The following is a 27,900-nucleotide window of genomic DNA, read 5'->3' as shown; positions in this document are numbered from 1 at the left end:
TACCAGGCATCGCGCTCAATCCTTACTGTTCCTAAAGGGACTGTTGGAAAGCTCGATTCAATAAAAGAAGATGCTAGAAGATAAGACGGAATTGAGGCTTAAGCTTCCCTTGTGTAATTGGAAATATAGACATCAGTCTTGCACAAGGCCTTTCTTCCCAAAAGAACTATTTTGGCAGATTCTCGTTACTTCTTCTCTAAAGGACGATTTACAGAAAGTCTGGCAAAATGAAAAGTTTGGAATAGTTAGACAGTAGAAGTCATTGTGTCTCAACATGCCCACTGAAGCAGTTAATTTCATCAGCTAAGTTATTAAAATCTGTCGTTTCCTTTCTAATATCTGTAGAAAATTCACAACTGCATTCAGGTTTGATTAAGATACACTAACTTCAAATTTCTGTTCAAATTCCTGAACTTCTCTTTCACACCCATTTTGCTTAAAACGTTATGTAAACCTTCTGTGGTCTGCGGAATACAGTATTAATTTTTGTACCAACTATGTTCGGTGTCCATGTGTCTTTTAGGAGAATGAGTAATCATCTGAAAGGGCACATGGCACGTTCTCGATTGTGATGACTTAACACACGGGGTGGTGTGACACACCTGCCTCCCCTCTGAGTCCTTACAGTCTTTTAGGAGATCATTAAATGGAAGAGTCCATCAGTGTCATCTTCAAGGTCTGTCGAGATCAGTCTTGTAGGGCTGGAAGAGCTGTGTTCTTTGCTGGGTGGTAACAGTGGTGCGAGGAGGCGTATCACCAAGGGGAGGGGTTGGCGTACCTTGAGGTGGTGCTACAGGTGGACGAGGTTGGGTGAAACCCACCAAATGGCACCTACATGGATCAACGCAAGGTCCAAAGAAGGGTGGACTACCATCTGCTCGGATGTATGTGCCAGTGGCAAGCAAAGGTGGTTGTGTCGGAGGTGGAGGCGGTGGTTGCGTCAGTTGTGGCCTGGCGAGATAAGCTGGGGTGCTGGGTGGTGCCGGATATCTTGCAGCGGCATAGTAGGAGGCGGCAAATGGTGGAGGCAAGGGATATCCGGCGTAGGCTGCATTTATGAGGTAAGCAGCAAAATGTGGGTCAGTATAGGGCCAGGAGAGAGCCATTCTTTGTCGTTTGTCCTTCATACGCCGATTTTGGAACCAAACCTGAGAAGAAAAAGATAAGATATCAATAAAGGTGCCAGTGTGGTATTGCTTCTCTTTACATTGAAAATTCAATGATGAATGAAGGACAATTTTTAAGTTATTATAACTAATAAAAATGGCTCAATATCGCCCATATTGATAGAATATCTTAACAACTTCCAATACATAGATGATACAATGATGATACTTCCAATACAATGATTTTTGCCTTAAAAAAATTTCAAAGAGCATATATAGTATCTTATTATTGACTGTTATTATCAACAATTGACAGTATCGAAGTTGGAAAGATTTGGAAGAATAAGTAGCATTTACACATTTACGTGCGTTAAGGGCGATTTAGTAAATGGCAATTAAGCAAAACTCCTTATATGCCTATTTTTAAAAATTCAAATGATTTTTACCGCTTTTTTTGTATATAATATTTAAAACAAAAATTAATTTATAATGCAAGAATAATAATGTTACTGTCCGACAATTGCCAGAAATAATGTCATTGGTAATTCCGGAACGATATATGTTGGTAGAAATTTCAACAATCTGTTAACTCCTTATATTAAGAATTCCTTTATACTCTTAATTCGATTCCACATTCTTTTCTGGATATTCTTGAAGTTCCAATAAATGCATTATTCTTACAATCCATGTCGGAACTTAAGGAATACCCGAAATGCTTTAGTGTCCGAGTCATTTGTCTTTTAAATTAATTATTGCTGATGATTCAAATATCAGAAATTCAATGCGTGACTCTTTCCATATTATTATAGACGAAGATAATTTAAAATTACATTGCTCTTTCGAATATCCTATGAGAGTTATTTTTGCAAATGTTCCAGGTTTTTCTAAGAGGAACCCTTTCGTAGAGCGCCAGAAATGAAATACTAACAGAAACAATATAACTACAATACCAATTCAATACAAATATACGTTTTTACAATACCAATATACATTTTACAATTTTTGCAATTAACAACTTTTGTATTACAGTAATTAATAAAGATCTTAATATAATTATTACTTTATTATATAATTATTATTATTCAAATAATATACCTTATTGACCCATTATTTACCTAATTATTTTACCATCAATTTTTCAAATTTATTTTTGAACCATAAATTAAGTTTTGGTACTGAATTAACACAGGAAGAAGAAAGAAAAAACTTTTTTTAATTAATAAAAATAATTTAATTAATAATAACAGATTTTTTAACTTTATTTTTAGTTGATATCTACTGTTTTCTATTGAAAATACGCTCTTCGTGTTCTTTCAAATACTGTTAGAAAAAATAATGATATTGTGAAGATATCAGCCGGATTTAAGCGGTACTTTAAAGTACCGTCGGTAAATAAAGGGTTAACATGCTGAATGCCATGAAGGTCACCGATGACCACCACTGAGTTCGTTCATAGCACCACGTTGCTTTTTGGTGACCAACGAAGCCAAGTTTATCAGAAACACACAGAGTAACTGCTCAATATTTATAACATGTTCAATTTTATCGTCACTATTAACACTAGGTTTACCAAGGGATCATTTTGACCCTTCTGAGAAAACTTTTCATTAATTTTCTTCAAGAAAATTATTACCGTATTTTATGAGGATATTTAAATTCATTTTTACTTACATTTATAAAACATATAATCGTAAATATTATCTTTTTCTTTTTTGAGTTTCAGAGGTATGCATGTAGTATAATACCTACTTTTACCTAAAGGGTCAATTTGAAGATTCGAATAAACATTGTTGAGAATACATACATTTATAGTTAAATACGTAACATCTTGATAAGGGCGCCCATAGATATAGGTATAAACGTAGAAATAAATATGTGTGAGTAAAATATATGTATACAAGAAGCAAGAAGATGTGTGAGTCAGCGTTTTGGTAGAAGAATAGATGATCTTGAAGACCTGGATTAGAAAATAAGCACTTTTTTAGTAACTAAACACAGAGGAATTACTTTCCATCACACAACACCTCAACAAATATATTGAAATTATAAAAGTTTTTTCTGCTTTAACTTCATAATGGATAGATCAATTGATATTTCGTTTTTAATTAAATACCGAAAGGGGTCCTTTAGACCCCTCTCAAGAAAATAGGTATATGCCAACTTATGGTAAAACTAGTGTTAAGAAGGTGTGAAGAAATGAATGCGATGCAGAACATACAAACATAACATACGACTGCATTTCAGCGCTATGGAGGATGAGGAAATCATCGGTGACCTCAGTAAGACGATTGCACAAATTAATTTGTCTGTTGCAATTAATATTTCACCAAAATATTCAACCCATAATGCTGGAGCACGCCGTATGGAATCAAAATGATATTCAATAAGTTAAATCAATCCAATATCTTGTAAATGATTAAACGAATCAATCATACTCACCTTGATGGTGGATTCGGGCAAGTTGAGAGCGGACGCAAGCTCGCACCTCCGCGGCCGGGAAACGTAGTTTTCGCGGCAGAACTCTTTCTCCAGCCTCGCCAGTTGCTCCCGAGTGAAGGCCGTGCGGTACCGTCGGATGGAGCTCAGATCGTCTGAAACACACACACAACCGTCAATATTCTTGCCTAACAACGATGAGTTTTCAAAACTAATGAGAAATTATGATAAGAAGATCTTCTCTGTTACAGTAATTACGGCAGATGATTTTCATAATTAATCAACAGTCAACCTTATTACATCTTGTTTTTAATCGAATTTTGATTAGGCACTGGCTATTTTCCATATATTGACAATGGTGCAAAAAATGACTATGATGAATGATTGATTTCGAATTTTTTGAAAACTCAGTTTTTGTTTAGATGAATTATGGTTCACTGGGGTGTGGTGATAGTTGACATTAAACAAGATATTCACTAAATTTACGGTTATATAATTTTATTCTTTTACTTTTTATAGTATTCATTACTTTATAGGTTTATTATAGTTTTATCTTATAAGTTATTTATTATTTTCAGTACTTTTTGGAAAGCTCTGTACTCTTTCTGTTAAAGAATGACAGTTAATTGGGATATGATGGCACTTAAAATTTTTTTCAAGAAATTGTATTGTTATATGAACTTTCCTTTTATTCTTTTAGTTTTTATAGTATTTATTATTTTATAGATTTATTATAGTTTTATCTTATAATTTGTGCTTTATCTTTGTGCTGGCGAATGTCAGTTAATTTGGATATGATGACATTAAACCAGATAATTCCGAAATTGCACAGTTATATGAAACTGCCTGTAATAGAAATTAAAAGTTTTCTTCAGTCAACAAGATGAAAAGTGTCCTATACTGCTATTAAAGTAAAACTCTCATTAATTGGGAAGTATTGAGCAAACTGGTTAATTCTGATTTATTACACCAGATTAATTTGCTTTTTGATATATACAAATTTGCGTGTTGATTCTTATGGCCATCGTCTATTTTTTCCACCCATTTTTACGTTTCTTTTTCCTTCTTTTTATTTCACTGATGTATTCTGTGTGTATGCTGGTCTGTATTATGTTATTGCCATGCTTATACGAGTACCTCTGAATTTTTATGAGCATTTACTCCAGATTAATGAGTATTTTTTTACTTTTGTATTTCATTTAGGTGAGATACCTAATCGAAAGAGGAATATTCAAGCACTATATCGAGCATTTTTTTTTTTTTTTTTGCCTTTACCATAACCAACAAATATGCATCTATATTTTCATCTTCATCTTTGGTCTGAAAAGAGCACATGATTCTTTTAAAAAAAGGATCTTAATGGTAAGAAAATGACTATTAATGAATTTGATTCAAATGTTTCTCTAATGTCCTTGAATCGGCTTGGCGCCATTTCTGCCAACCTCCAAATTATCATCAACCTTACTATTACTGTTTTTCGCAGCTTGTTAGACTCTTTAATACAAGAAATTCAAACCCTTACCTCCCCTAAAACACTGCATACGAGTAACAAATTTTCATAAAAAAAAGAAAAATGGAATATTCCTCTTTCAATTTAATAACTTGACAACATGATATTGACATAGCATGACTTAAAAGCAAATCCTTTAATTTTCCAATCGAGCTTTTATGTGGCACAATTTCCACTGTGTTGAGAATTTCTGTTTTACTTAGTACGGTTTCGATACAACACCATTAGAATTCATTTTGCTACAAAAGTTATTCAATATTTAACCAACCCAGCATTTTAAAAGTTCATAACTAATTTATATGGAAATTTTAGTGTAATACTTTTAAATAAATTATTATGTGCATGCCAGAATAAGCCCTGTAAGAGCTCTGAATCTTTACAAGTTTTGTAATCCTCTTTCGCCTCAACCCAACCACCAAAACTAGACATTGTTTTAATTGATCTTTACATAAATAACAAAGTAACTAATATGAAAAGCTAAAAAAAAAACTTTTACTAAAGATCAGTATTAAAAGAATTCAATCCAGTAAATTCGCATGTAACATTTGTAAGTATTTTTTTAAACTAATTTAATTTTTTTTTCATACTTTTAGCACAGTTTAAATATACTAATACAAAGTTTGCCAGCGCATTTGATTTGTGAATCAGTCAGTTTTTGACTGATTACATTGATATATATAAGCAAATTTGAAATATATTGATATATATAAGCGAATTGAAGTAAGCGAATTTGAAAACATACGAGAAAAAAATCCCAAGAAAAATATTCTGTAATTTAAATGGTTCTTATTTTAAATTTGAATAATCTCGAGTACATGGCACTTGTAAATACAATGTAAGCACAACATTAGATTATCCAAAAAAGCACTGCAATCAAAAAAACTTTCAAAACATATCAGGGCTCCTCTAATTCTAATTCTTCATTTATTGTTATGGATATTAAAGCTTTTTTTTTCTGACTAATTGATCCTGATAATGATATCTTTATGCATTTGTTTATGATACAAACATTCAATATTTACTTATTAAACATACTTGAATGTTGGAAATATATTCTAAGAATAGAAAACAAATAATTATCTTTTCCCTATACCACTAAAAAGTCCACTTACACTTCATATTCCGAAGCAGGAAAACTGCTAAGTAAACTAAAATATCAAATGTTTTATATGATACAAAAAAAATTGTAAACAATAATATTTTTAAAATTTTAAAATTTTTTTAAGTGATCTAAATAATTTTAAAAGCTTACCTTACTGTACTCTATACCGAATAGGTAATCAAATATTTAATTTTCATTTTAAATTTATCTATATTTTTTTAAAAAATATTTCTGTTTTTTGGTTTTTGCTACATATGAGACAAGTAGAATTAAAATAGTTTTTAATGATAGATTGTACGATTAGGGATATTAAAACATCGTCTCTTTATCCACATAAATTTTTAAAATCTCATTTATTCATTTATTTATTTTTATTTTTTATTACATCTCCATAGTGACTTTATTAAAAACAATCGCAAATTCGAATTGTCGAAAACAACATATTAATTTGACTCTTTAGTAAAAATATTATAATTTTAAAATCAGAAAGGGTTGTTCAAAAGAATTACCTAATTGAAAAGAAAATTTCAATATTATGGGGATGAAAAATTTTAGAATCATTGCGGTACGAGGTGGGGCAGTTTACGATAAAGTTTTAATGCAAAATATTTATGACAGGTTTTCCTGTACATCATTATTCAAATTATATATAATTAAAGAGCTGATTAAAAGGCAATTCGTACACTAAACATCCTTAATTTTAGTATTTAGTATCTTTATATGATAAAAAAGTGACACCAATTAATGATTTGTATAATATAAATGATAATTTCTACCCCTACACATCTCAATGTCTTTTTTAGAATATTTCAAGTGTGTTTTTAAGAAAAATATTTATACACTATAATTCCTCTAAAAAAATTTGAATGATAATTAATGGATTGAAATGCGCACATTCATGAGTGATGGAAATAAGAAACTGCTCATTGAAATAGAATAGTTCCAGAAACGTAAATTATTTCAAAGTTCCCTACTATTTATTAAATTAATCTGTATCAATGAGGTGTTGAGGAGAACTTTCAGGATTAAAGAAATGAGTTATATACATTTTTAAAATGAGAATAAATAATACAGTACACTCCTGAGTATCCGGCCTAATGTGGCGGAATGGCAGGCCGGATAACAAAAAAGCCGATAAGCCGGAGATCTATGAACTCATTCCTTTGCCCACCAATGCCAGAAGACAAAATTTTTATACCAAAACTCAATGTTATAAGATGTATTTTCTCATTTCTTAGTGAGGACTAGGCTCTCCATTTATCTCATTTTAGCCGTAGAAGCCACGTAGAATGTGAACGCGGCCGCGGCACGGTGAATCATAGAAGCAGTTGCCGATAACGTGTCGACTTAAAATGGAAGGCTCTGTACTGATAGTTTATATATGTTTATATAAACTAGCACGTTTGAAGAATTCATTAGAGAAAAAGTAAGTTAAAGGAAATAAACTTTTCACATCTTAATATCAATTCTATAATGCTGAACTTAAATGCAGGAAACATAAACGAAACATTAGCATAAATCGTAGGCCTAGTTCTTAAAAAAATTGACTCAAATTGATTTTATTTTTCACTGATAAAAGATACACAGATATGAAAAGGTAACCCAAAGATAAGAATCAAAACTTACAGTTTTTAGTCTGAAAAATTAGGCCGGATAATACAGAAGCCGGGTAGTCGCGAACAGGATACTTTGGAGTATATTGTATTTCATATCACCATCTTAGATATCATTAATTTATATTCTATTATAGAATTTTTTTCATTCTACCATAAAAATCATCCTTATTAATCTTGATGCTAGAATACTATATTTATTTTAAAGTGGAAGTCGAGAAATATTCTTAGTTTACACCTCAGAAATTTGGAAATTTCGGACAGGCACATTTTACTCTCTTTCCCCTCTCTTGTGTTTTCCGGGGTTCTTTTATATATGTTCATTTTACTGACAATTTGCAGGAAGCTTCCGACCGAAGTCCACAATCGGAGGAGGTCATAAAATGGGTCAGTTGGCAGATTCACGACCCTATCCATAACACTAACAGGCCGTCGGAACAAGGCTTAACACCGCTGCTAATTCCAATTTTCTTATTTTTAAGAATAAACGTTGATACTCGTAGTAAAATTTAAATTGTTGTAAGAACAATGACTGATTTTGAAGTTCAAAAGTTTGCCAGCTTCACAGTATGCAATTGCAACACTTCTCCCATCCTTCAGATTCATAAAACTGAAACTCCCACGAAAAAAAAAAGGGGGGGGGCGAATGGAACAGTGGATGTGCAGGGTCGGGTGCAGTTTTATCTCGCAACGGAAGCAGACGATAAAAGGGGGATCTTCTTTCCGAAATTCTGGAGATGCATTTTACCAGATCGCCTAATTGAAGACGACAGCAAATGTCCTAGTCGGGCGTCGGATAGATTTGCATCTCCTTTTTTTTCTACACGGCTTTTTCTTCCGGGGAAAAGGGAGTATTTCCGGACAGACATGCAATGAAACCCCTAAATTATACGGTAGCATTATGAGGTATGCTATATTCAATTCATCTATCGGACATTACTTTTTTTTAAAGTAAAAACCGAATTTTCCTCCATTTTTGAATTTTAATGGATTTATGAAGTTGACGGTTTTTTAAATTTTTCCCCCCTAGCCTTCAATCAGATGTAAAGAATTCTAGCTACTATTCAGACAAGCAAATTTTTACAGAAGACAAAATTTTTATACCAAAACTCAATGTTATAAGATGTATTTTCTCATTTCTTAGTGAGGACTAGGCTCTCCATTTATCTCATTTTAGCCGTAGAAGCCACGTAGAATGTGAACGCGGCCGCGGCACGGTGAATCATAGAAGCAGTTGCCGATAACGTGTCGACTTAAAATGGAAGGCTCTGTACTGATAGTTTATATATGTTTATATAAACTAGCACGTTTGAAGAATTCATTAGAGAAAAAGTAAGTTAAAGGAAATAAACTTTTCACATCTTAATATCAATTCTATAATGCTGAACTTAAATGCAGGAAACATAAACGAAACATTAGCATAAATCGTAGGCCTAGTTCTTAAAAAAATTGACTCAAATTGATTTTATTTTTCACTGATAAAAGATACACAGATATGAAAAGGTAACCCAAAGATAAGAATCAAAACTTACAGTTTTTAGTCTGAAAAATTAGGCCGGATAATACAGAAGCCGGGTAGTCGCGAACAGGATACTTTGGAGTATATTGTATTTCATATCACCATCTTAGATATCATTAATTTATATTCTATTATAGAATTTTTTTCATTCTACCATAAAAATCATCCTTATTAATCTTGATGCTAGAATACTATATTTATTTTAAAGTGGAAGTCGAGAAATATTCTTAGTTTACACCTCAGAAATTTGGAAATTTCGGACAGGCACATTTTACTCTCTTTCCCCTCTCTTGTGTTTTCCGGGGTTCTTTTATATATGTTCATTTTACTGACAATTTGCAGGAAGCTTCCGACCGAAGTCCACAATCGGAGGAGGTCATAAAATGGGTCAGTTGGCAGATTCACGACCCTATCCATAACACTAACAGGCCGTCGGAACAAGGCTTAACACCGCTGCTAATTCCAATTTTCTTATTTTTAAGAATAAACGTTGATACTCGTAGTAAAATTTAAATTGTTGTAAGAACAATGACTGATTTTGAAGTTCAAAAGTTTGCCAGCTTCACAGTATGCAATTGCAACACTTCTCCCATCCTTCAGATTCATAAAACTGAAACTCCCACGAAAAAAAAAAGGGGGGGGGGGCGAATGGAACAGTGGATGTGCAGGGTCGGGTGCAGTTTTATCTCGCAACGGAAGCAGACGATAAAAGGGGGATCTTCTTTCCGAAATTCTGGAGATGCATTTTACCAGATCGCCTAATTGAAGACGACAGCAAATGTCCTAGTCGGGCGTCGGATAGATTTGCATCTCCTTTTTTTTCTACACGGCTTTTTCTTCCGGGGAAAAGGGAGTATTTCCGGACAGACATGCAATGAAACCCCTAAATTATACGGTAGCATTATGAGGTATGCTATATTCAATTCATCTATCGGACATTACTTTTTTTTAAAGTAAAAACCGAATTTTCCTCCATTTTTGAATTTTAATGGATTTATGAAGTTGACGGTTTTTTAAATTTTTCCCCCCTAGCCTTCAATCAGATGTAAAGAATTCTAGCTACTATTCAGACAAGCAAATTTTTACTCTGTAACTCCAATCCGCATATAAATTTGAATATATATATATATATATATATATATATATATATATATATATATATATATATATATATATATATATATATATATATATATATATATATATATATATATATATATTATTTCAATGAAGCAATAATTAAGGATAAACAAAAAAAATCAAGTGCATATAACTTTTACCTTCCCGTATACGAACTAAAAAAATATAGTAACCGTCGAAAAATTCGGACTCGAAATTTTGACGAATCACCACGTTTTAGACCTACCTGAATTCGACAAACACATTTTTGGAAAATGTCCGTCTAAAATTCTTTGAGCAAGATAACTCAAAAATTCGTTTAGCTAGATGTATGAAATTTGGTATACTGTCTTTACACCAAATTTACAGATTTCCATCAAATTTTAAGCAAAAATTCGTGCAGGGGAAGTCTGGTGTCCAGCTATTCGAATATAAGTTAACGTGATAATGACGAAACAAAGAGAGCTAGATAGATAAAATTCGGTACACAGATTTACCATTTATAGTACAGACATATATAAAAGTTTGATCCAAATCCAATATGGCGTTGACCGTCTGTCTTTCTGTTCTTTTAGAAACATGCAAACGTGATAGCTCAAATGCGCAAAGAATTAAATATATCAGATACGATTTAGGATGTTCATAGATGTGCCGAATAGATTGGGTAAAACGCTTCTGAAACACGAATTAAATTTTTGGATATTCATAACCTCATGCCAGGGATTAATCACCAAATAACTTGCCAAGGATGACACGTTAGATTCAGCAAAAATGCTATATTCGCACCCAAGGTTTATATTGTATGCCAACGCCATGCAAGGCGTTCTCTAAGATAATATCTTTATTAGAGAGTATGAGAAAAAGTTCTTATTAGACCACTTCTGCTGTTTGAAATGCCTTTGCTTGGTATAACTAATAACAATTCTAATTGACTATACATTGAAAACTGAGTATGGCCTAATCTGAAATTAATAATTTGATACTTCTAAGCGACTCATAGAAATAGAAAAGGGTTTAATTTTAATACTTTTAATATCAATGTAGGGTTACAATAATTTAATTTTGTTTGAATATAGAAACTATTTTTAAATATGTTAGGATCATATTTAGCATTTGACGTAATGATATTTTCCTGAGCTTTGGGACAATTGTGTGTGCTGATTGAGTAATTTCGTGAGCCTAAAATTTATATTCATTTCTCTGACGTGACAAGAAAAGAAAATAAACTTCTCTGGCAACAGTTTTAGGGAGAGCAGAAAAAGCATTATTTTTGTGTAAATTAAAACTTCAAACGTCAGAAGTTAATAGAAGTTCAAAAAAATTAATATTGTGCCTGTGGTGTCATTTGTCCTCTCTATACCATAGACATTGTCTAATTAAAATTTGGTACCGATGCCTTATGAAGTACAGCCACAGTAAAATTACTTCAGATTTAAAAAGAATATTATGTGATTACTGATATGAATATTAAAAAGTGGCATGCGAAAAAGTTTCTAATCTGCAGTAGAATTTCGTTTATTTGAATTTATTGAATAGCCAGTCTTGTAAGAAAGCAAATTTTTAAAAATGTTCTCTACTTTTTCTGACCTTAATATCTGAGAATTCTTTGAAATATGTAAATCCTAAAATGAACTTATTTAACAAGATAATGCCTATTTATAGGGCAGTTACATTTTACTTTTATGAGTAACCAAATCATCCATCCCCCCCCCTTTTTTTTTCTGCTTTGTATAGGAAGTGAATATACAATGTAAAGTTTTTAAACAATTTTCAACTGACGCGCATTACCCAAATAACAATATTTTGAAGTCAAAATATTGTCATTGTGAAATTCCTCCACCCCCCCCCCTTTCTTTTTCTTTGATTTGATTCTGTAACAATAAGAAATTAACCGTTATTTATTTATAATTTTGATATTTTATTATATATTTATAATTATATTTTTCATGATTTTTTAACCAATTTTTCAATATTTCTTAAAATTTTAAAAATGGTATTGTTCGAAAATATTATTTCTAACCCTTTATGATAAAAGTTCACATTTAGCATCTATATAAAGTAATGAAGCTGATTAATTCATTGCACTTTTATAAGTCAAATATATTAACTTAAACAAGTTTTAAAAGTTGATATTATTAACTAAAAATTAATAATTAAATTAAATATTATTGATTAAAATGTATTAATACATCAACTTTATTGATTAAAATTGCATTAAATGATAATTACTGGCAAATGCAAATAAATTTAATGAAGTTTTTAGGTTGAAATAATTTTATATACTAATTTTATTGAATTAAAGTAAGTTTTATGATTTTTTAAAATGAATTTTGATTAATAAATACCACTTGAGATAGCTGCTAAAAAACCCTTTTATCTATTATCTCAGAACTGCCCTTATTCTTAGTAATATAATATATCTCGAGCATAAAGAAATAAGTCATACTCTCTCTGCCCTAAAATAACATTAGCAAGTGAATATTTAAACTGGGATTATTTTGTCAATGCAAATGCAAACTATGCTTTAGCGCACAATTACGAAGCCTTCAATCAAAACTAATGTCTCTTGACGGCTGTCATTTGTCTTAGCACATATTTTTTAATTTTTGATTGATTTAATTTTTGATTATTTTTTAATTTTGATTTTTTGATCGTACATTATAACTATTTTCCTAATATTATCAAATGGATCAAAATCAATTGTTTTATTTCAATTGAATATTAATGCAGTGTAAAAGCAAAATAAAAAAAGTTTTTTTCAAGCAAAGATCAAATTGCGCACTTGTCCAGTTCCTGATAGATCAAAAGTAAAACGAAAATTTGCAGAAAAATTCAATGACATCAACTGCAAAACAATGCAAGTGCAGTGAAAAAAATCATATAAAGAATTTAAAAACATTTTCCCGAAAATAATTACAGACTAAATTTTATGTTAATGTTAATTTTTTACAAAAAAAAAAAAAAAAAAACTATAAAAGGTAAGTTGCAAAGATTATTAAGAATAACTTGAGAAACTTTGACTCATTGATGTTGTCGGTAAACTGGATAAACATCAAAGCACCCCAGAAAACCGCAAGAGGGGTCGTAAGGGAAATACGTGGCCCGCCTGCCGTCCGGACCGGTCGTGGGACCGCCGCTTTAGCAGAAAAGGCACCATAAGGTTAGCAGCTCATACCAGTGAAGTTCTCAAATCTGCATTATTCCGAATTTCGAAAAAGCGAAAGGAAAAATCATAAAGCGGCTATCATTCACTATCAAATAATTTCTCACAAAAAAGAATAAGCAAAGCAAAGCTCCGCAGACATGGGATTTTATCTTGGCCTTACAAGTTTAAAATCCAGTAACGAAATTATTAAAAAAAATCTATAAAAACTATCTGAACCCTCAAAATAAAAATTAGGAGTAATTTTTTAAATTTCTTGCTTAATTTAATCTAGTTTTTGATAAAAATATCGTATTTTATATTCATTTTCTTTTGCTACTTTTATTATGAAACAAATTAAATTTATCCATTAGCACTATTGTAGTGGTCTTGAATAGGGACCTAATGTATTTTAAAGTTATTGATGCGTCTAAACATACTTAACATTAAGTATCAATAATTGATGGAAGTTAAAATTTAACTCTACATTTAAAATAAAATTTGTTAAATTTTATGGAACCTAAAAATGTTTAAAAATCTTTATTATGGGATTCTGAACCAATAAACCGTCTTTTGACAGTTCGGTTTCCTCTTTCTGTAAATAAATCTGCCACGGCTTGGAGGATGAATGTATTGAAAACGAGTTGAGAATATTAGTTAGGTATACTAGTTAATAATTATCACTCCTATGCTCGATCTGACAACCATTGTGCATGGTGCATCATTTTCACATTCTTAAAAATAATGATAGTATAAAAGGCGTTTAATAGCCAAAACTTTCACATTAATTTTTAGAAATTATAGCAAACTTACAACTATTTTTGAGATTTCTAAGCAACAAAAGAAATTCTTTTACTCACACATATATAATAATGCCTCTCATTACTTTTCGGAATTCTAAGGATTGGATACCCTCATGTATAATATTTTTAATGTATAAACTAATTATGTGTAATTAATATAATACACACAATTCTTTTGTTACACCACATCACTTTATTAAATGCCTTTGGGTCTTGGTTATTTAGATTCATTTGAAAATGAAAGGAATATCTGTTGCTTCTTTTAGTCCTTTTAAGCTCTAAAATAATTTAAACTTTATAATATATTCTCTAATAATATGCTTTCTAATAAATACTTTAACCCAATAAAAACAATTCCAAAAGAATGAAATATAAATTCCAAAAAATAGTGTTTGAATAGATCATAGTCTTGCTGCTACTATATTTGAAAATCATCTGAATTAAATTTTAAAAGAATTAATAAAAATCGAAAAAAAATTCCACATGTAGGAATTTGGTAATCACAGAAAAGGTAAAATTTTGAATTTTTACATAAATTAAAATATTTATAATAAAATAATTTGCTCCGAAGTTACTACAGGAAAGCAGCCAAATAATTTCTAATTGTAAACATCTTTACCTTTCATCTTTCCTCTCATCCGTAATTTGTCGAGTTAAACCCATCTTAACGCATGCGCAAAAGCTATTATATATATAGGCACGATGACTTTTATTATGATGAAAAGCATGTCAAAGTGTCCTATTGTATTGCATTGATTTCAGAGAGGCGTAACTTCTAGGCGGGGGGGGAGGTATCTCAAAGTTGCCACTTGTTGATAGACTTGAAAGCTGAACTACGGTACTGTTCAGTACAAGAAAGTTGTAAGAAAACAAAGCAAAGAAGGTGGGTCTGTCATGAAGAGCGATTTCAAGAACTGGAGTAAGAACAAACATTATGATTTAAGAACTTTAAAAATCCCCCCAAAAGCATTGCACTTGGAGCCTCAGGGTTTTAGCGCTAAGAATGCTTTTCGGGGAAAGTGCTCAAACAACATAAATTCCTGAGCCGAAATTCTACCTACCTGTACTCCATACTGACCACGCAACGTATTCAATGAACTCAGTGGGTGTATTTTTATGGCTCCTTGCGCTGCATTTCCTACTCCAGAGCTGACCAGCGGTCTGTGGCCAAAAACCACAAAAATCGTGACCACCCACTTTGAGATGACTCCCCTTTTGGTATTTACAACTACTTTTAGTGGGGTTGTAAAAAGATCAGAGCGTATAATTGCGCGAGGGGTATTGTGTTACGACAAATTGTTCAATTCTTTTCTTTATCCATAGTGACTTCGACTTTCCTCCTCTTACCCCTCCTGAGGGAATCGGCAGAAAATTGGTTCTTAACAACTATGATAGGGAAGGAGTGTAAATTTTCAGAAAAGAATGACAGTATTTGCGGTTTCTTGAATGGGAAGATTATGTGACAGGCGGCATCCTGCGTCGCATGCGACCTTGACGGATGGCTACAAACTGGGATGGGATGATGGCGTGTTACTCACAAATTCTGTTTTTGCAGATAACGAAACTATGCATTGAAGAACTATGCAAAAATCTAAACATATAATATTTCATGCATGAGTTTGTATTTCGTGCAATAAGTTAAAAAAAAAAAAAAACAGATATTGTCTACAGTTTAACAATACAGAAGTAGTTCAAAAACTTAATAAAATTATTCTTAATATATGCTAAATGCGTTTCTTAAAACCTTTGCATGCAATCCTCGTATTAAAGTTTAGTTATCCTAATTATCTAATTGTTACAAACTTTAAATTCGATCAATTAAACAGAATGATCAAAATAAACTTCCCAAATAAACAAAAGTTGTAATGATGTTAATAATTCGATAAATGTTTTGTATATTTGCTGTTAAAGCATACTCAGTATCTTGCCATTTATTGCTCTTTTTTCAGTAAGTTGCTTCTTTTTTTATAAATGTATCAACGATATATTTATTTAGTTTCTGCTAAAAATATATTTCTAAAAAAATGTAGCTTTGTTGGGCGTATTATTTACTCACAAGGGAGATGGATTTATATTTTTTGGTTGGGGGTGGGGGTAATTATATATCCAGACCTAATGTTTACATAAGGTTTAAAATATTTCAGCTTTTATATTAATAAATAGCATTTTAATTTGCATATAGTCACCTTAAAATCCAAGCAAAATGCCTCAAATTATAACATGTAGTAAAATAACATAAAAAATGAATTTTGGATAATAAGAATTGATTTTGATGTTATTCAATTGATTTGGAGAGCTCTGATACAGTTAAAGTTGTGTTTTCATCAAAAGTAAGAAATTTTACAAAAATATAAAAGTAAGAATTTTACATGAAAGGCTTGATTTGAAAAAACATATTTAACTCTAGATCAGATATGTGACTTGACATCAGTTCATATACGATTCTTCTAAGAATTATTGCAGTTATTTATTTAAGAATTAACGCAGTATCTCGCGAATAAGTGGATTCAAATGGAAACATTATGCCAGCAATTTCATGGGCTTATAAAAACGCCACTATACACATACACGTGGATATATATTCTTATAATTTTTTTAAGCAAAAGTGAGATAATTCGCCTGAATTATTTGCAATCTAATATCTTCACATTCCTTAGTATTGAGTTCATTCAAGTGTGTAATAAATTATTGCAGTTTATTTTAAATGATATAAATGCATTTAAAAAGCTGAATCCATTTCTCTTGAAAATGAAACTATGTGTTTTAAGTTGGAAATAAATTGTCTCCTTGATTTTTTTTTTTTTTTTTTTTTTTTTTTCCACATTCATATGACAATGTCATTCGAAACCTACCGTCAAAAATAATTCGTGTGTTGAGTTTGATTGTTTTTTTTTGTTTGTTTGTTTGTTTTTTTGACAAAAATAAATAATAATAATAATAATTTAAAATGACGATACGAATTCAAAATAAGAACTGTCTCTCAGAAAGATTAGCAAATATAGTTTTATTAGTCTACAGTAATAATTATTGTACTAATTCAATTTGGTATGCTTTGGTTCAATTTGGTATTTTGTAATATATGCTCTTTCTTTTCAGATAATAGAGTCCTTTTATGGCAAAAGTTTGACTGAACTTTAAACCACCATTTTACCGGTTACATGTGTCAGTGTAACTATTCAAAAAGATAAACAGCAGTGGCATGGAATTTGCAAGTCATTCTAAAATCCTCTTAGAAGTCAGCTGAATCAATTATTTTCAACTTTTAAAAGCGAATACCATTAAAGATATTTCAAAAGTAAGAAAAAGGAATACGACAATTTCTAAATAAAACTAGGAGAAGTTTCCTCGAAACGTTTTGTAAGCTTTCTATTCTAATACATTCCACATCTCCTTGCCTTCGCATAAAATTGCAGACCAAGAGTAGGGTCACCTTGCATGGCATTGGTGAACAATAGTTACGAAATATAGATCTTTGGTGTGAATCTAGCATTTTTACTGAATCTTTCTTCGAGAGTATGTATTTTGTAAGCCTTTTTGCCGACAAAATTTGAGACGAAATTACAATTACAGACACAATAAAGTACACCAAATTGGTTTATATTATTGCGTTTACATTTACTCTAAAGTACAGACGTACAGACTTATAGACAGCCTACAATTTGATGGATTTAGTTCAAACTTTGACAAGTATGAATAATTTAATATTAAACTTTTGTACCAAATTTTATGTACCCAGCTCTGTATTTTGTCATCGAATTCTCTTGTACTTGAACAGCTCGATATTCAAAACTTTCTGTCAATAGATTTCATTTAAAATTTAAGAGAAATTTTCAAATTTGGTTGTAAATTCATACACCAAATGTCAACCACCTAGCTCAAAGTGATTTTGAGTTATCGTGTTGACAGACATAAGGCCAAAAATATGTTTTTAGGGCTGAAACCTGGAAATTCGTAAAAATCTCAAGCTCTATTTTATTTATTTATTTACGATGGTTCAATAATTCGTGTACGAAAAAGTAAATATCAATATTTAAATGAATTAAAAATACGATAATCATTGCTTAATAGTTATATTTTCGAACATTATAACAATATAGGTTTGTAATAACAGACAATTAAATTAAATTTATTGATTAAAGTATGAGTTTGAAATTATCCCGAGCAAAACCTGGTGATAAAGATGGCCTATGAATTTTACAATATGAATTCAATGTGTCTTCACTTAAAACAAAATAAATGATTTCAAGCGGAAACAAAGCAACTTCAGTCTAGCCTCAATTGGACATTATAATTTTACTTTTTATTCCTCATTTACCGCAATCGATAGAAGTTATAAGCGCCGCTTATGAATATCATGAAGGAGTGGAGTGTATCATTACGCAATTAAGGGATGTATCACTCACACACAAACGGTTGTGTACACGAAAAGAACGTTTTTATTGCACGAAAAAAAATCCGGGTGGGGGTGGATGGAAGTGTTCGGCGAGGCAAAGTGAGACGTCAAGGGCGAAAAGGCAGCTGAAAGGCGTCAAGAGGTTAAGTAGGCGATTAAGCCGAGGGCTCTCCAGATAAAAACCGCTTCTTCTGAAAAGAAGTGTCCCGCACGCGCCCTTCCCCTTTCTATTTGGACAGTCCTCAGATGTATTTATATTTATGACACAGCTGCAGAAACGGAGCCCGGGGGCGGACGAGGCCCTCTTGCGAAGCCGCACAGCTTTTCTTCGGAGATAATTGGTATTGTGGAGCATCAGGTGGTTTCTTCTTTGCATGTATGCAATATGAATAAGAAGTGATGATATTGTTACTATTATAAAAGGAGTACTGAATCGATTCCTATAAGGAAAATCGATCTAGATTCAAACAAAAGATGATTTTTTTTTTTTTTTTTTTGAAAAAGCTACTTAAACTTAAGATTAGCAAGAAACAAACTGCTTTTTACAGGAAAAATATTATGAGTATTAATTAGTTTTTTATAACTTAACTGTTATTTTTAGTGACAATACCAATCCTCTAAATTGAAAACTTTTTCTTCATTATGTAATTCGAGTTTTTTTCATAGGTTTTCACTACAAATCATTAAAACCTTCTCTTAATCGGATTATTTATCGAACTTTCTCAAAAGAAAAAAATTTGTATTTATTTATTTAATAGCATTGGAAACGATCTGGTATTTTTAAAATAAAAGTCATATGATTTAAAATGAATCGATTTCTACCGAAATTCTATGTCGTAAAAATAGCCAAATATTACTGAAAAATTACGATTACGATATTACGATTAATTAATCGTATTGTTATCGTATCTTATCGATATCGTAATTAAGAAATTACGATTTTTGCAACTAATAACATTTTCGAAGTTATGTAAAAAAAAATATAATAATACAAGAAAAATTATTGCAATCTAAAAATTTTTCAACTTATTATAAAAAAAATATCATTGAATTTTTTTAGGAGATCAAGAGAAAATTTGATTGAAATGTTAAAGAAATAACGTAACAACCAGTACTGAATAGTCAACTTATTATATATAAACCCTATTACAAATTATTATCATTCCGCTTTCATATGAAGCAATTTACAGCGACAAAAATGGGAGGAAAAAAAAAACAATATTAGCAAAGGAATTGAGGAAAAAATAAAAAATATAAATGATGATACGTAGAAGAGAAACAACACTAAATATTTGTTTGAAAATTTTTAAAGTAATTCATATCAAGGCTATCTTTTAGATTTCGCAGGATTTGACGAAATCTGGTTTTGAACTCATTTGAAAATATTTAGGGAAATATATTACGAAGGATTTCTCACTCTGTATGTGGCAGCACTGGTCAAAAAGAATTCATTAAATATTATCATCGGCTTCTATTTCCTAATTTATTTTCCTAATTATACGTGGATTGCAGTTATTATTGTTCATTTCATGTGAAATCATGACATGGTTAACTGGGAATGGACCAATCTGTACCGCTAATTAAAATAGATATACGTGATCAAAAGAGATTTAAGAATCATCAATGCAATTTTTTAAGAACTTCTATGACTATGTGTATTTCTATTCTTCTTCTAGTAAAAAAGATTTAATGGGTCTCTAGAAAACATTTTCCACATCCCAAAGTTGGAAAATAAATAATTTGATAAAGCATCATGCAATGAAAAATAAAACTAAATTAAATTAAAATTATCTACTCTAATTAGATTTTAATGTAAAGTTATAAATCAAAGTGGTTCGCATATTATTTTTGTTTTAAATTGATGAATCTCATTTGATAACCAGCAGGATATAACTTTTACCACCTGGATCTTCAAACAGGTTCCAGGCATAATTAAAAACCATTTTGTTTAAGTAAATCTTACATTGAAATATTGTATCCATTATTATTATGTATAAAATGTCTTGGAATTAAAAATATAACGGTTCATTTGTCATGCATCATTCTTTTGAAAGGATTCTTAACTGTGGAACGATTGTTTTTAGATACAAATTTAGTATTCTAAATTGAATCATTAAGAACTCTGAATTAGATAGTATGTCTATTTCTAAATAAAATTATTCAGCTCAGCTGTTATTTTATTGATGAGAAATATTAATTCAAGTTTATGGTATCAACCCCTTGATTGGTAATGTCCAACCGACCTTTGAAAGAATAGGAGAGAGGAGACAGAGCAAAAGTTAGTTGCTTTTTGCTATTAAAAGATAACATTTCGACAGAATACATCTTTTATAATAATAATATCATTATATTTTTAAAGATTTTTCCAACATTACGATTAAAATGTATCACATTGTTTTCAGCATTTCTAGCTCAAAGTGCAAATGTAAAACAGAACTGTCTTAAGTTGTTTCGTGCTTTTTTTTTTTTTTTTTTTTGTATTATGTTTCAAATCAGCTAACAGAATCTGTATTGTGCAATAGAATCAAGAACTTTTAGTTTAAATTGACAAGCCTATATGCACGCATTTAGGCATTAAGTTTTTAATTTACTTTTAAATATTCCAGAAGTGAAATTAAAATTTCCGGTAATATATAAAAGTATCATTTTGACTATTTTAAAAATAAAGTGTCCGACATTTCCGATCTGATCTGATATTTATTTGATTTATAAAAAGATAGGAATTAAATTTAAAAGAATATGTATCTCATTATTGAATAAACAGAAACAACTCAAAAAATTCAGTTTTCAAATAAAATTAAAAAATTTCTTTTTAAAATGTATTCCAGTTTTCGTTTTAGAACTTCAGTTAGAGAATTGGGCATAATTCAGAAACACAAATTACTAAAATATATATATATATAAATAAGTATGCCATAGAAAAAAAATGCCTTTTATAATAAATGCCATTTTTATACCTTACTTAAAATAAAAATATTAATGTATCTAATAACAGGATAATAATCTTTTATTTAATTTAATTTCAATAATGTATCCCGTTTTAATAATTATCAGTTTTAGAAAGCAATGATAATAACATGGATTGCCCATTTAAAAATCATTTAATCAATACATCACTTTGAATATCAGTTAAAAAGAAGCTTAGAGTTAAAAACAGATAATTTTAAAATTAAGTTGAAGGATATTTGTCCTTCTTTAAGTATATTATCTCTACAAACAAAAGAATAAAAAATTTTAAATATGCATTTAATAAAAACTATACACATTTTTTCAAGATACTATAAAGGACACATTTTCAATTATTTACAAGGATTAACATTAAAACATAAACTCTATAACCATTTAAATCGCAGGAAAAGAGGAGAAAGAGTTACTTTTCAGAGAACGAGTATTATTATTGTCACTTTGAGAAGTTACATATACATTAGTAGGTTTGCAATCATCAGGCCTTACATCTGCATTCTTTTCATTAGTCAATATTTAGAGTCACTTGCACAAGAAAAAAAAGTATTTCCCATATTGTATGCAGCTTTGCGGTACATTGCCCATATGCTACAAATAAGAAATATATCGTTTGAAAACGAGTTTGAACCATCTGGTTAACAATTGTTTTTGATAATATAATTAGGGATAAAACTAAAAAGCAAGACACAGACTTCTCACTATTATTTGTCTAAATGTGCTAAAGGATAGAAAACTCGCCAAATATCTGTTAAATAATACAGTTAACTTATTATATTTGGAGTTTCAAAAATTACAGCTTAGTGATTGTACCGTATTCTTTAGTTTAGCACCTTTAAGAATGTAGAGTGAATGAGAAAGTAGAAATGCTGGTGACAACTGTGAAAAGCTTTATTTAAATTCTTAAAAAATAAATGCATAAACTTTTGTTTTTATGTCAAGTGAAAAAATAAAATATCGAATATATATTTTCAGAAAGCTACTTAGCAAAGCACCAATGTTGCATATATTACGCAACGTAACAAATGTTCCGATTTTTTAAATTTTCCACATTTTACTGACGATAAAAAAAGGAAATAAAGATGATAATAAAGAATTAATAAATAATAAAGTTCCGAAATGAAAGAAATAAAGACCTCAATTACAAATTTGTTCGCCAAGGTGTGAAGTATCTCATGATAATTCACTAATGAAATGCGAAGATCAAATGAATTATATTCTTCGCTTCTTCCATAAAGAGCATAATTATCACATAAAGTATTACAAATACCGAAAATCTTCAATTAATCTTAGTAATTACTATTCCATGCAGCAAAAAATTATACCCGTCCTTCAAGCAAATTTCTTTTTCAATTAGTGTAATTAAGTAAAAAAAATAAAGGCTAAAGGATGTCAAATAATTATCAAGATTCTTGCAAGTAAATTTGATTTAAAAATTAGAAAGTTAACTAGTTAAATTTACTAATTAGTTACTAGTTAAAATTACTAGTTAAATTTGAAAGCAAAAATACAAATTCTGATATTAGAAAATGGCATGCTAATAAGGTTTATTTTCGGGCAGAAGTTAGGAAAGTTCCTTAAATGGAGATGAAAATAAAAATTCTGTGAGCCAGAAATCTGTAAAAATCTCCTTTTTGGGACAACTTTTTCTCCTTTTAAAAAAGAAATGCAGCAAACAAAGGTGAAAAACAAAAAACTTAACACGACAAGGACTGCATATCACATCTTCTGAAGTCAAAATAACAAATCTTTGGCTGACATTTTTATAAAGGTACATTACAAAATGTGTAATATATTTTAAGACATTAAGAAATATAAAAAAAAATAATAGACCGTAGCAGGTAATTAAAACGAATTGTTTCATTTTTCTTTATCATTATCATTACTTTAAAACTCTACAATTTTCTATTGTCCGTTGGTTAAACGCAGGGCTTCGTCAGAGAACGCCTCAATTCGATTATTGAAGAGGCAAAAAACAAATTTGATAACATTCTTTTATCGTTTCGATTATAAAAAATATTGATTTTCAGAAGATAACGGAATTGATGCTCTAACAAATCCCATCGGTCGCTTATAGAACTGAACAACAATTTTGCGAGTAGCAGGTAGTTTATCAAATTTTGTGTCACTCATTGGTGATACGAAAAAAGTAAAAAATAATTGAACGTGTCTATTTGTAAAATTTCAAGTAATGACTTGAAAATTAAGATAGAATTGTTTTCATTGACTAATATTGAAAAATCTAACAAAAGCAATTGCTGCAAAGACTTATCGCGATCCTTCTGAGGATCGGGGTCCGAAGTTTATGAAATTCTAATCGAAATTTTTACAAGCTAGCATAATTAGAAAATGCATCATCTGTGGTGTTAAAACTTCCAGGGCTATGGTTTGTATGGCTTCTTTAGACAAGAACAATTCTAAAAATTAGCCGGATTAACCCCTGTAAGAATTCTTAGGCATACACGTTTCATGCAGCTTCAAAAATAAAAAATTAAAATGTATTGATGTTCTTGTAAACTATCTGAAGAGTTAAACTAACTGATTAAAACTAACTGAAGTAAAACGAATTTAATTGAGGTCACCTTCAAGACAAATGGATTCAGTAACTGTAAGTTTCAGTAGGATTCAAGGGACTGCAAGTTTCAGTAACAAACAAAAAACTGAATATAAAAATAATTTTTAAAAAACTGTTAAAGGATTATAAAATATTTTGGGAATAATCTAATTAGCCTAATGCAAAGTTTGCCCGAACTATTGACGTGTGAGTCAATGAATCAACTGCAAAAAAGTTTATATCACACTAATAGAGATTCAAAAGCATGAAAAAAAAATTATTGCTTTTAATTTGAATAAGTTTGAATAAAAGATATCAAATGAAAGCATGCAGTTAAATTATCCTGAAAATACTATATCCAAAATAATTCCATATATCCATGGGGCCTACAAAAGTCGGGAGTGTCCTAGGTATTTATCTACTTTATTATTGATATCCGGTTCCTATATGAATTCGATTTGGTGGTATCATAAAATTCGTTAAATATCAAACAGATTTTATGATTAGTTATGTTCATTTCTGCAATATAAATAAAGTATTTTATTAATAAAATATTCGAAAAGATAAGAGAAAATTTTAGATGACGAACATATTCATTTTACTCTGACACTGGTTCCACATCTCTTTAACTCCCCCTCCCCCCTATCTATTTCTGCAAATGATGTCTTTTATTTCTAAAATAAATACTTTCATTTGATGTTTACAGCGCACTTAAATTTAAAGTAATAGGAAGATATAACAACATGAAATATACATATCACAGACATAATTTAACACAATTCGAAACACAAAAAACAGCGATTTTTTCTTATTGAATATTTATAATTGATATATCGTTTTTAAAATCTTTTTGATTATTATGCAACTGAACAGCAGAATAAGACATAGTTTATTATGAAAGGTCATATTAAATTCATAAAATGGATTTGAACAAGTATAAATATCGCCTTGGTTTCAGATTAACAATAAATATTGATAGTTCATACAAAGAAAGGCAATAACAGCATTCTGGGGTATTATGTGAAAATTTCAGATATTTGCATTACTTTTCATTGAAGATACGCTGCTATAATATATCTGCAGAAACGAAAGAATGCTGGAGACTTCAGTACACACCATGAAAAAAAGAACTTTAATCTGTCTGAGATATCCAATTGTAATTCCGTAGGTTAACTTATGTCATTCAAAAATTCTCGGATTCCAGTTCTATACGGGCTCACGCGAAATACTTCAAACATCATGAAAATTCTGACAATATCTTCATTTTTCAGAAATTAGACAGCCATCTTTTAATTTGAAAAAGTTCGTTAACGTTTAACAAATACATTTTTTAATACTTAATTACATAAATCAAGGAATAGTTTTTTTTCCAAATGAAGTGGAATCGCAGGAGAAATTTGTAAGTTTATTTTATTTTATTTATTTATTTTGCTATGACATTATATTTTTCATATAATGACACAAACGGACCATTATAATATTTAACTAAATAATTCTATGAAAAAAGGAAAGAATTTGCAGTGGAAAAAAAACATGAAAAATTAACCATTTTAACAACAATTTTTAAAATGACCTTCATTCTCATACCATCGATTCACATTAATTAGTTATTAAAATTTTCTTAATTTGTAAATGGGTCATTATAATAATTGGATTATGTTAAAAATGAATCACCATCCCTCATCTAATTTGCGAATGGTGTATAACTGATGCAACCCTTTCAAGGGCCATGGGAAGCATGTTTTACACCAAATTCACTAATCTTTGTATAAAGAAGTTATGTGGGTTCGCATAAATTCTGACAAAATTTTCAATAAGATGGATACAAATTGTTTTATTATAAAAATTCTCAGTCCTAAAAATACTTCATTCCTTTATCTCACTCAAAATGGTGTGTCTTATTTCATTACTTAATTATTAATTAATGAAATCGATTAATTAATCAAATTAAATTTATATAAGCTAAATGAATCACTTTTCTTAAGAGATTCACAGTTCTAAAACTATTTTAATATACTGTGGTTAGAAAAATATGGTCTTTTAAAGGGTTAACTGCTAACTTTTCCGCGCTTCTACTGATGTAATATAATTGTACATCCTTTAAGCTAGATCTAGTCATCTCTGACCATCTTTTAAACTCGAATGCACATAATTCCAAGGGTCTTTTTTATACAAAGAATTATTTATTAAAATTGTATAGAACTCTAAAAACTTTCGTTATGTCTAGTAGCAACAAAAAACAAAACAAAAAAAGAAACATATGATATCTCATCGTGCATTTGCATTTCTTATACATTTCTTGTCATTCATAAATTCCACTCTAAAAACTTACCTTTTCTAGGTTTGTCATCTTTAGGATCATCCTTTATGGGAGAGGACTTTCTGTCATCTGTTCTGAACCCGGTTTCGGGCCGGTGCCTCATCCTGAGCTCGAACTTGGGTTTCTCGAGGTCCTCATCCACGAGGCAAGCGTCCCCTCGCAACCCCTGCTGCATGGTGTTGCTGTGGTTTCTTTTTTTAAAAGTCAGAAAGGAAGGCTACGTTCGCGGGACGATTTGCCGGTTAGTGATCTGACGATCCGAGTGATGTTTCTGGTCCTCGCCTCCTGCTGTCACGCCCTTTCTCCTGACTCCGCCTCTCCAGAAATTGGCGTCGATATCTCGTCGCCAAAAATGGCGTTACTCCCCTCAGCACTTCGATCACACTGCATTCCATGACAATAAAATTTCTGTTTCGTTCAAAACACTGCTTTTAATAATAATTAATTCTATTATTTTTTATGTTAAATATATTTTGTTTTTAAATGTGCCATAATTTTTATTCTTATATTTATTTATTAAGGATGGTTTTATGCTCAATGTTGACAATAATTAATGATAAAAATGGCAAGGAATAAAATATGATATCTGTTTATTGTGAAAAAAATGATAATTTTGAAAAAAAAATCTTTTTGCTGTGATGAATATTAAGCAAATAGTTTTGAATTTTTTTATGTCAATTATAATAAAAATGGATGGAATATACGTAAAAGAACATGAAAAATTTTATAATATTCTAATCTCAGCAAACATTTAAATATCTCCGAACTTTTAAATATCTTCTGCATTATTGAAGTGATTTTTCAAATTATACAAACTCAACTTCATTGGAATTAATCCTTTCTTTTTGCCTCAAGTTGTTTTCATTCATTTTTGGCAATATTCAAAACTCTTGAGACTAAAAATAAATCATGACAGAAGATAAATTTGCAAATAATGATTGCACGGGAAGAAATTAGAGTTATAAGCAGAGATACTGTTGGTCATTAACGGAAAGAATAACTCCCCATCGTTTTCTTTTCATAATCAGATCGTGAAGTAAATTTCTGAACAAAGAAACTCTCGTTAAAGAATAAATTGCCCCACTGCTTCTCGACTTATTTTAGAGTGGAAGTGTTTACCCTTTACTGAAACTATGACCTAAATTGAAAAATGTTATCTTTCGGAGCCTTAACAGCTTTAAATAAGCCTTTACTATCTTTTTAATTGTTTGTTTGTTTACTTTTTCATAGAAAACTCTTTTAAAGCCAATGAGATAAGCTTTATTTAATATGTCATTTTGTTTTGAGTGATGCTTCATAGTAAATATTTCAATGATCCATTT

At 30.2% G+C, this 27,900-nt stretch overlaps 1 protein-coding gene across 1 annotated transcript; it reads right to left on the bottom strand.

Moving 5' to 3' along the window:
- Positions 1-26,754, bottom strand: LOC129972510 (segmentation protein even-skipped-like). Its single transcript, XM_056086665.1, has 3 exons — positions 26,591-26,754; positions 3,546-3,697; positions 1-1,148 (listed from the first exon to the last, which is right to left on the bottom strand). The coding sequence occupies exons 1-3, from the start codon at positions 26,751-26,753 to the stop codon at positions 672-674; spliced, it is 792 nt and encodes a 263-aa protein (XP_055942640.1). The 5' UTR covers position 26,754; the 3' UTR covers positions 1-671.
- Between the last annotated feature and the right edge of the window lie 1,146 nt (positions 26,755-27,900).

This window comes from Argiope bruennichi, chromosome 6, assembly GCF_947563725.1.
Source record: "Argiope bruennichi chromosome 6, qqArgBrue1.1, whole genome shotgun sequence".
Classification (NCBI taxonomy): domain Eukaryota; kingdom Metazoa; phylum Arthropoda; class Arachnida; order Araneae; family Araneidae; genus Argiope; species Argiope bruennichi.
This window is presented reverse-complemented; position numbering and strand designations above follow the sequence as displayed.

Excerpts from the sequence above, each read along its gene's own strand:
- LOC129972510 (XM_056086665.1), bottom strand. The coding sequence starts at position 26,753 with ATGCAGCAGGGGTTGCGAGGGGACGCTTGCCTCGTGGATGAGGACCTC. Across the intron at positions 3,698-26,590 it reads AGATGACAAACCTAGAAAAG|ACGATCTGAGCTCCATCCGA; the intron begins GTAAGTTTTTAG and ends TGTGTGTTTCAG. Across the intron at positions 1,149-3,545 it reads TGCCCGAATCCACCATCAAG|GTTTGGTTCCAAAATCGGCG; the intron begins GTGAGTATGATT and ends TTTTCTTCTCAG.